Source organism: Vigna unguiculata, chromosome 6 (assembly GCF_037176805.1).
Source record: "Vigna unguiculata cultivar grain cowpea cultivar isolate G323 ecotype 2 chromosome 6, ASM3717680v1, whole genome shotgun sequence".
NCBI classification, from domain to species: domain Eukaryota; kingdom Viridiplantae; phylum Streptophyta; class Magnoliopsida; order Fabales; family Fabaceae; genus Vigna; species Vigna unguiculata.
Window position 1 is genome coordinate 39920976 of NC_140797.1, and position 11362 is coordinate 39932337.

An 11362-nucleotide genomic window follows, 5' to 3' on the forward strand; every position below is an offset into this window, starting at 1 on the left:
TATTTAATTGTTTTTTAACTTTTTAATGGTAAGTAACAATTGTTAAGATTAAAAGCAATTTACAATTGAGATTAAAACCTAACTAAAAATACATATTAGGAGGCTACTAACTTCATTATTATGATTGGTTGATTACTTTGTTGCTATGATGCACCGATACTTCAACTTGGGTCACGACACGTATCGTGTCCGATATTTTAGGATACTTTAACAATAATTATCAATGAAGTATCTACTTTATAAAGTCGTAATACACTACAATAAAATTTTTGAATAGTGAACAATTTTAGTGACAAAAAATAATTAGTCACTATAGTAACCAAATTGACAACTAAAATAGTTCCAAAAAATTATAATTAGTCTATAAATTGATAATTAAAATAATTTCAACTATGAATTGATCTTTAAATTGGTCACTAACATTAGCTACCAAGTTTTGGCTACTAAGATAATTAGTCTCTAATTAAGAATTTTGGATACACACATTAATAATCTTATATTTATTATATTTGTAAGAATTATTCTACATTTTTCAATATTCATATATCGCGTATCTATCACGTATCGTATCCTATTATTACGAAAATAAACGTATCGACGTCGTATCCGATATACGTATCGTATCTGTGCATCATAGCTTTGTTGACTTATTTTTATCTTGTATTAATTATTTGATTAGTGTAAAATGTAATTTGTAGTGAACATTTAAAATAAAATTTTCAAAATGTATTTTTATAAAATATTTTTAGAGCAATATTAGGTAATCATCTGTTTGCCTTTGTCATACTATTTTATGCGTTCACATTTTTTATTTATTTCATATAATCGAATTTGCAGCTTCTTTTTTAGCAAATGTTTGTGTGATTAGTTTGGGTACTAAAAATTAAAACATAAAATATTGGATTTATTTTAAAAGTTATTTTATTATTTTTCCTTAAAAATATTTGCTTTATAATATATGATTTATTTAGTTCATACAAATTAATAATACATTCAAGATAAACACACAGCCAAACATAATATTAAAGAAGAAGTAATTTTAAACACTTAAATATAAAAGGAAAATGTTTATAATACTTGACAGATAAGTAATGATATTTAAGACATTAACATTATGGCAATATGTTAAATATGAGAATATCTTCTGGTAGACAATAATCATTTAATAGTGATTTTGTCATTTTATATCATTGACTAAGAAGTTCTTTTATTACAAGGAATCAGTTTCCGATCCTGCATTCCTTAAAAACCTGTTGTTTGTTGTGCTACTTAATATAGGAAGAAGAAAATAAAAGATACATTTATAATTATTACATTCCCGTGTGCACCTTAGACTTCAATTTAATTCACGCGCACATTACTCTCCAGCCTTTTATATGGGCTGGGCCGGGCCCAGTGGGTCGGTGACGTGCCGTTATAACTAGCTTATTTTGTTTATTTATTTATTTGAGCTATCTATCACTCTACCACGCTACACGGTATCTGCACTCTGCACACACGCACTCGCATAGAGAGATAAAGAGAGTTAAATTGTGTGTTGCGTTGTGAAGCATGACATGACAGGGACAGAGACACATTGCTTACTGTTTATAATTTCGTCAACTGTCATCATTTTGATACAATAGAGAAGAGAAGAGAGAATTTTCATTTGTTTGAATTAGGAAGAAAGAAAAGAAGGGGAATGAATTTTGGGAGTTAGTAGGAATAGTAATGGCGAAGAGGGAGCGAGTGAGAGGAGTGTCGGCGTCGGAATTGAAGGAGAGGTTGAGGGAATTGGTGAAGGTTATCGTTGACTCCGACGACTACACGGTGGCAGCCGCCGACGAAGCCATCGCCACCCTTTCGGCTCTCAAACATTTAAAGTCTCCAGACTCTTTGGACGACTTTCCCCTTCCTCCCGAATTTCGATGCCCCATTTCAACCCAATTGATGACGGATCCCGTTATCTTATCCACCGGCCAGGTTAGGTTATTCCCTCTTTTCAATTTCAGTTTTTTTTTTTTTTTCTGTTAGTGTTTGGTTTGATGTTTATAGTTTATTCCTTTAGAAAATAGAAAGCGTGACACTGAGTTGTGACTGATAGTGTGTGTGTTTTTTTGTGTTTTAATTTCGTTGTATTGCTGCTGCTTCAGACTTATGATAGGCCATTCATTCAAAGGTGGTTGGATGAGGGCCACAGAACGTGTCCGCAGACCCAGCAGGTCCTGTCTCACTCCATTTTAACACCTAATTACTTGGTCCGGGACATGATTGTGCAGTGGTGTAGGGAGCGTGGAATTGAGCTTCCTGAGACTGTTAAGGACATTGATGAAGTGGTCACTAATGCGGATAGGAACCATTTGAATTCGTTGCTTCGGAAGTTGTCATTGTCTGTTTCTGATCAGAAACAAGCTGCCAAGGAGCTTCGCCTTTTGACAAAGCGAATGCCTTCGATTCGAATCCTTGTTGGGGAGTCCAGTGATGTGATTCCCCAATTGCTGAGTCCATTATCATCGCCTGTCACGGCTTCTACTGATCCTGATCTCCATGAGGACTTGATCACCACGGTTCTCAATCTCTCTATCCATGATGATAACAAAAAGGCCTTTGCAGAGGATCCTGCAGTGATTTCTCTGCTTATTGATGCCTTGAAAAGTGGAACAATTCAAACGAGGAGCAATGCTGCTGCTGCTATTTTCACATTGTCCGCGCTTGATTCCAACAAACACATCATTGGAAAATCCGGGGCTATCAAGCATTTGCTTGAGCTTTTGGATGAGGGACAGCCATTGGCCATGAAAGATGCTGCTTCGGCAATATTTAACCTTTGTCTAGTGCACGAGAATAAAGGGAGGACAGTGCGAGATGGGGCGGTTCGGGTTATTCTGAACAAGATGATGGACCACATTCTAGTTGATGAGTTGTTGGCTATACTGGCACTCCTATCCAGTCATCCCAGGGCTGTTGAAGAAATGGGTGATCTAGGTGCTGTTCCTTTGTTATTGGGGATTATTAGGGAGAGTGCATCAGAGAGGAGCAAGGAAAATTGTGTTGCAATTCTGTATACAATCTGTTTTAGTGATAGAACTAAGTTGAAGGAAATTAGAGAAGAAGAAAAAGCAAATGGTACACTGTCAAAGCTTGCACATTGTGGAACTTCAAGGGCCAAAAGGAAAGCTAACGGTATTCTTGAAAGGTTTAATAGATCCCCCTCCTTAACACACACTGCTTAGTGAAATTAAACCTCGGGGATTAGGAAATCACCACTCTGTAAATAGTTTTTCTTGTGTTCTTCTGTACAAGCACAAACCATCTCGGGTAGCTGTAAAAATGGGAAAGAGAAGTTCACATATTATGTACAGAACCTTCACTTACAATCAGGGTGAATGAGCAAAGAGTTTGTTACTTATTCCTTTATTTCATTTCTGTTTGATTCTTTATCCCTTTTGGAAAAGCTCTTTTTCTTTGCTAAAGTTACTATATTCTTCTATTTTCTCGTTGCCTGACTGACTGCCCGTGATTGATGTTTTTGCTATCTAAATTTGTAAGTATTCTTCCCTTGTTTGTCGCGTAGCCAACCAACTTTGAGTGCTGACAAAGTGTCTGTTTGTATTTTGTTAGTGGCTCTATTGTTGTATTTGTATGTGGTTTTCGTTGCTGGTAACTTGGTATCTCACAGCTGAGAAGGGATAACTAATAAAAAGGTTAGTGTGTGGGAGTGGGGTAGGGTAGGGCCTCCTTTTGTCTTCTTTCCCTCGCCAACCAGTGAAGAGTGTCGGCACCGTTTTTGTTGCTCTATCTTTACCCAACTTTCTTTTATTACACTTTTAGGCATCAATTTTGCCCATGCCCCATAGATTTATGAATTTATTATATATGTATAATTATCGGTCACGTACTTTCTCCTCTAAGTTGATATGACTGATATTTTGACTTGTGCGTTTCTTTTTATTCAAATTTATTTTTCAAGTTCAGTTCCATGGTGTCACCGACAGTCTAGAATATTCAAAGTACTTGGGTCATGCATGCCTAACTATTCAGAATCTTAATCATGTCCTGACTGCTGCTGCTGACTAACTTGTTAGTCCATCAAATGTGTTTAGTTAACTTGTTCCAACAGCCTATCATAAGTATGGAAAAGAAACAGTGGATTGGTTTGGTCACATACATGAAGAGTGCTAGGAAATAAGGACGATTTTAGGCTGAGTACTGCTGAAATCGTGTCTTTCTATATGATAAGGTTCTTTGTACCTAGAGCTTTTATTTCCTTCACTAGTCGCAATTATAATGATTACTTCAATAAAATAATATTGCCATTATTGTCTTTTATTATACTAGGTTTGCTGCAAAAGGTTGGTGAGTCGAGTGGTGAGTAGCCTACTCGTAGAATTTAATTATTAAGCCCCAAAGAATGGCTGGTTTTTGGTTCAAGTAGAATGATTTTAAACTTTTGTTTAGAGCAGTTTTAGGAGGAGCTACTTGTAAGGAACTGTTGCATATACAGTACCTCGCAGGAGCTCATATGGACAGATAAGTATGGGCATAAACTATTTGTACTGTAAACTCTTTTATATTAATTTCATTAAAATATGTCTTTAACTAATACTTTTGTTAATTCATTTTAAATTATGAAATAAACTATTTCATTTTTCTTTATTTTCCTTTTTTAACGTTATTAATTGAAAATCATGGATGAGGTTGAATCTCTAGTGACGCTTGTGCCTGTGGGGTTATTCTCTCCTTGTAGGGTGTTTGAATGCCATAATTTAAGATGAATTCATATTTTCTATTGGTATTTTTGATACTGTCATTCAAGTCTTCAAAATATATTAAAAGCCTCTAGTATATTTTGAAAATTCAGTACCAAAAACTTATTACAGAATCTAAATTCAATTTAAGATAGTAATACATTTATTAGGAGATATTTAAATTTTTTATTATAAATGAGTTGTTTAAACATCAACTATTTTAATTTCTTAAAATTATAGAAAAGAAAAAGCATAATCTTAAACTCACAATCCTCACAAATTTGTGATTGCTTTCTTGGAATATCAAGAAATGCAAACAATTCTCAGAGAAACCCAGCGTTAGAGATTCCTTAACATCCAAAGAATAGTTATATGGCAGTAAATGAATAAAAGTGGTTGTGGTTGGTGAAATTGGATAGGGATGTGTTCACTGTTTCGGCATGTAGCATGTGATTAGCATCCCCAGTAATATTACCATGGTTTTTCTCTCCTACCTCTTTTCTCTCCCAAAGAAGAAACACCATTTATGCAGTCTATGTTTAAGCATCTCTCATGAATTAGTTACATAGGTATTCTATTCATATTGTGGACAGACCAAATTTGGTGTTGAAATTTGAAAAAATATTTCATATTTGTGCACACTACTCTTTCACTTTTGGCAAAAATGACTGCAATAAAATAATTACATTTTGTATATGCATGGACAATAATAGTGTAAAGTTGAATTGGAAAGAAGACAAATGCAGATGGAGAGAAGAATTTGGAAGGTCCTTTTCGTGGGCACTATAAAACGCCACCTACTGATCCCAAAAACCTGTTATTTCGTTCTGGGCACGTTAGTCACCGACTCACTCACGGGCTCCACAATGCTTGTTCCAAAGTAAACCATGAACTGAGCGCCATTATTTGATGCCTGAAGATGGAAAATGGTGGAATCTCACGCAATGTAAGGTTCTGTCACTTATTTGGCTACTGTCTATAATATAATCATAACTTCCTCAACAGCAACCATATTCAATGGATGAAACTCTTCAAAAAAAATCACTATCCTTGGAATCCTATTTAGATAGTGCATTTTTGTTTTTGACTATTTTTTTTATATTATTTATCTAGTTGAAGATTGTTGATTTTTTACAGACACCTGAAACATAATCTAACAGTACTGTATAATTATCATCAAACTCCTAATACTATAATTCTGTGAACTGTGAAGTGAATCTGTCTAAGTATACAATTTTTGAGTCATATTTCTTTGAAATGGTCCTCAATGTACAGAACACACACACACACAGTTTTTGAATAGACTAGCAAATAGAGGAGGATGGTACAATCACTAATCACCAATCAACATGCTCATACAAAATGGTCCACAACCACAAATATCATAATATCATAACCTTTTGAATATTTTTTTGTCAGCACTTAAAATTAATCCACATCTTGACAGAGAAAGAGTGATATAATATGACAAAAGAAATATGAAGTAAAATAGTGTTATCATAAAAGTATATTGGATGTATATACATAAAATGTATGATATACTGATGAAAGGATGTCTTTAGAATACCACTTACTAAATAGAATCAAATATTACAGTACATACAAATTTTAATTTTTGCATTCATGTCATTTTTATTAAAACGTTTTTTCTTTAAAAATGTTCTTTTTAAATGAATGAATGTCACCTTTATTAATAGCCTTGTTTCCTAAAGGCATGACATCTTACACCAACTTCTGGTCCATCTATATTCCCAACCCTCTCAAGTTGATGTTCTACACAACCACAACAAAATTAAATTGTTATCCAGTTACTAAATTCATATTCAACTGTCCCACTTTTCATTGCATTTTTTGTACAAATCCTTGATTTACTCAAATCCACGTGATTTTGAACAATAGATTGATAACAATAGTACTTGATAACACTGTTTCCTAAAGGCATGACATTTTACACTAACTTCTGACTTATCTATTCCCAACTATGAAAGTCTATGTTTAATTTCACTTAAAAAAAAAAAAAAAGGAGTGCAATGGTGAACTTAGTGTAACTTTAATTTGACATCCTTGAAAATGGTGAAATGAATTTCGAATGTCCACACATCCATCCATGGTGGTCTTCGTCAGTATAGTCTACTTTCCAACTTTCTAGGGTAATAACTAAATTAAGAATATTTAAAATAACAAAACAAAATTAAAATAATAATCACAATATTGATTTAAATTGTAAAATGTGTATTATAAATGGTTATTCAAAATTTATCAACCTTTATTTTGATCTTATTTTATTTTATTTTTAATCTTTACAAAACAATATTTTTATCTAAAGTTTTAATTATAATTTGAAAATCTTCTTATATCATAAACTACATTTTTTGCTCTTCTATCTTTTATTAAATTTCAACAAATATTATTAATGTGGCAAATAATATAAAAATGTTTGACATGCCATAATTAGATTTTTATCATTCATTATCATTACGTTAATTAATAAATAAAATGTATTCATCTGAATTAACATAAAAATAAAATATATTTTATTTAGATCAATTCTAATTTAATTTAACATTTCAATATAATTTAATATATGTTAACCGGAATTCTAAAGTCGGGTAACATATTTGTTTAAATTTTGTTTTAAAGTAAAATTTAATAAATATTTTAATTAATATAATTTTTTAAAAAATTTATTTAAATTAACATAAAAATAAATTTTATTTTATTTAAATCAATTTTAATTTAATAATTCATTACAAATTTTAATTATTTTAATTTAATATTTAAATATAATTTGATATATGTAATCGGATATGTTTGTTTAAATTTTGTTTTAAATTAAAGTTTAGTAAATATTTTATTTAGTATAATTTTCTTTTAAATATGCATTTGAAAATAAATTTACTTCATTTGTTTAATTTTAATTTAATAAAAAATTAAACAAAAATTATCAAATATTTTAATCAGTACAATTTAACTTTAGTATAATTTCATACATGTTAATTGAATTTTAAAATTCGATTATACTTGTTTAAATTTAGTTTTAAGTTAAAATTAAATAAATATCTTAACTAGTATAATTTTTCAAAAAATATTTATTTGAATTAACATAAAAATAAAATGAATTAACATGAATATTTTGAAATTCGTAGGACACTAACAAAATTAGAAATTCGGTTAAATATTTTTACGGATTTCAAAATCTATTTAAATATTCTTTTGGATTTCGAAATTTAATTAAGTACTTTTATTTCAAAATTCAACAGTTTTTTAAGTCGGATTTTGAAATCTGATATTTCGAAATTTGGTTTTGAAATCCACTTTTAACCCTTCAAATTTTGTGTTTTTTTTTTCGACAGATCTCATCTCCTATTGCATGTTTTTAAATTTGTTTCAGCTATCAATTAAAATTAACCATTTAAACCCTTATATTTAAAAATTTTCAAATTCGGTTCATCCCCAGATTATTCACAAATTAATAAACAACATAAGAGAGTGAGTGGAGAGTGAAGGAGAAAGATGCGAGTCTTATGCAACGCTAGATAAATGAGGTGGTGAGGGTTGGCGAGAGAATAAATAAGGATAAAGAAAAAAATTAATTATGTTTTTACCTACTCAATCAAAGTCAAATAAGAGACCATTATTGAGATTTAGAAAATTTTGGGGTTGTAGGAAGAAAACTTAGAGGTGTAAGAAGAAACTCTCAAAAATTTAATAAGGTGATGTTTATTTTATGACATTAAAATTTGGGAATGGTAAAAAATTTCAAGATTATTGTCGTGTGCTGTTTATTACCAAGAATATAAATACGTGTGCTTGTCTTACTTATCAAAACGTAATACTTTACGAAACGAAAGTTATTTTCTTCGATAATTACAAAATCTTACTTCATTGTTCTGCTTTTTGTTTTCTTTCACTTTTATTTTTGTAATCGTATAATTTTTTACCCTTACTGAATATCAATAAAATGTATTCATGAAATAATACTTGTATACTTATCATTCACGATGTAATGCTCTATTAATTTCTATTGTGTTTTAAATTATCTAACTATTACATTAACTGATTATATTTTTAATAATAATTAAAGTTAAAAACGTGAGAATAAAATCATAGATTAGCACATGCATATTCTATCGGACATTTTGGGCTTAAGAAGTGTTTTTTGAATTTTGGAAAGCTTGAACTTTATTGGACTTTTATAAAGTTTACAAGGAATCTACAAGCAAAACAAAACAAATAACTAACACATATACTTCAATTTATAGATTATTGTATGAGTATGAGTTGTATGTACACATATATCATAGAAAAAATTAAATTACATATATTACGTACATTAGTAAATTAAACCAATTTAAATATATATATATATATATATATATATATATATATATATATATATCATAGAAAAACTTAAATTACATATATTATATCACTAAATCAAACCGATCCAAATAAGTAATTTCTGATTCAGATTAACACAAGTTGTAAAATTGGTTTGAATTGATTTTTTGAATATTGAAATCAAACTGAATCATATTTAAAATTTTATATTTAGTTCAAAGTTTTTCTTAACCAAAAATTGAATTAAAATATACAGCAAACATTCTAATCAGGGATGTCAAAAAATCCGTACTCGCGGGTATCCGTGGATAAAACCCGCAACAGGTAGAAAACATATATTAAAAATGGATATCCGCTACCCGTGGGTATGAATATTTTTGATACCCGCTATCCGCTAAACTTTAATTCACAAAAACACCCTCATATATATATATATATATATATATATATATATATATATATATATATATAAGTAAAAAGCATTCTGAGTCTTCATTCAATAATGGTGGTCGGATTCTTATCCCACATCGGAGTAGATTACTTCCAGATATTGTGGAGGCATTGATGTGTCTTCAAGACCGGTTATGGACCAACATGAGATGTAATGAAATTAACACTTTTACTTAAATATTTTAATTAAGTGATTGTTACAAATTTGTAATGAACTTCTTATGTTTTCAGGCTCTTCTAGAATAAAATTGGATAACATGAAACTTTATACAATGTTACAAGATGTGAACATTGATGAAGTTAGTAATTTCTTTAATATTTCATTTAAAAATAAACTACAATATAATTTGTTAGTGATTTTTCATTTGTTTGTTTCTTCATGAATCAATCGGAGAAAGTGAACTTGTTGATCCAAGCACTAGTTATGGTTAAATATTTGTTTTTTTAAATATTTTTGTAAATACCCGCGGATACCCATGGATACCCGCGGATATGAGAAAATAGGCGGGACGGATATGGGTATGGATACAGGACGAACATTTATCTAGCGGATAGGGTATGGGAGAACTACTATCCGTATCCTACCCATCCCATTGACATCCTAATTCTAATGTAAAATAAAACTAATTTAGTGTCACAAATTCTTTTAGCTAATTTGCTATTTGGAATCACCAACTCATGTTTACCTAAAAAAAAAACCTTTGCACCAGACTAAAAATAATAATAACTAAGTTCACTCAAACTAAAAGTTTCATTATTTCTCCTCGCACAACTCACAATCTCCTTTTTAATTTTTTTGTAAAAAAATACCATTTTATGTTCAATGTCCTTGTCATAAAAGAAGAGGAAAAAAATAATAATATTTGCTTAACAGTATAGAATTTAATTTAATTAATCATTAGCTAAACTTTCACATGTAATGTATAATTTAAATTTTCAATTTAATAGATTTTCTTCTCTTAAGTATCTTTCTCCATACTAAATCGCATATGATTTTTTACTTCATTCCCTTTCTGAATAAAATTTTGCAGTGAATACTCCAACAATTTACGGTACGTGTATTGAGTCCAGCATTGTTCAACATAACTAAATAAGATCTGACATTTTCAAAATATATATACACAATATTGGAAGATAAACAGTGTTATATCATATTAGATAAATCAGTAAAGGTAGGTTAATCTTAAAAAAAAAAAAAAAAAACTAACAGACACTGTTTTTTGCATTTTAGTTATTACATTTAATTATAACTTGTTTCAGAATAAAATAAATTACTATTCTAAAAAAACAAATACTTTAAAGTGAGTCCAAAAATCTATTTAATTTTTTTAAAGGTTAAAATTGCAGTGACTGTGAAAAAAAAAAAGGAAGAACTTATTTCTCCATTTTTCTTTTTCTTGATAAATTTTAACGTTCTTACCTTTCAATAAAGTGTTTTTTCTTTTTTCAAATTTGTCCACGGAGTAATTATTCTCTTTGGCTCATTCAAAGTATTGCTTTTATATCTTAATAAAGTATAATGCACTTGTAAAATAATAAAGTTATTTAAGTAAAATGATTTCAAGAAGGGACATATTTATTACTGTTTTTTATATGTGAAAGAAAATCTTAAACCACACTTATTGTGGTATATGAAATACTCCACTCGTTCTTCTGGAACCATCACAAATTTTAATATTGTATTCAATTGTCATCAGGGGTTTAAGACAAGATTAATTATTATTTTTATTATTTATAATCATTTACATTATTTTTAATTAATTTATATATAGTGTGAAGAATACAATCTTTCCGAACTCTTACTAACAACGTCAAAAAAAAAAAAAAAAATCCTATTCACAAAT

General features: G+C 29.7%; 1 protein-coding gene across 1 annotated transcript; it reads left to right on the forward strand.

Annotated features, from left to right (window-relative positions):
- Positions 1 to 1469: 1469 nt before the first annotated feature.
- On the forward strand, positions 1470 to 3396 carry LOC114188030 (U-box domain-containing protein 9-like). Its single transcript, XM_028076514.2, has 2 exons — positions 1470 to 1962; positions 2133 to 3396. Exons 1-2 carry the CDS (start codon positions 1711 to 1713, stop codon positions 3210 to 3212), a joined length of 1332 nt encoding a protein of 443 aa, XP_027932315.1. The 5' UTR covers positions 1470 to 1710; the 3' UTR covers positions 3213 to 3396.
- Positions 3397 to 11362: the final 7966 nt, after the last annotated feature.

Excerpts from the sequence above, each read along its gene's own strand:
- LOC114188030 (XM_028076514.2), top strand. The coding sequence starts at position 1,711 with ATGGCGAAGAGGGAGCGAGTGAGAGGAGTGTCGGCGTCGGAATTGAAG. Across the intron at positions 1,963-2,132 it reads TTATCTTATCCACCGGCCAG|ACTTATGATAGGCCATTCAT; the intron begins GTTAGGTTATTC and ends CTGCTGCTTCAG.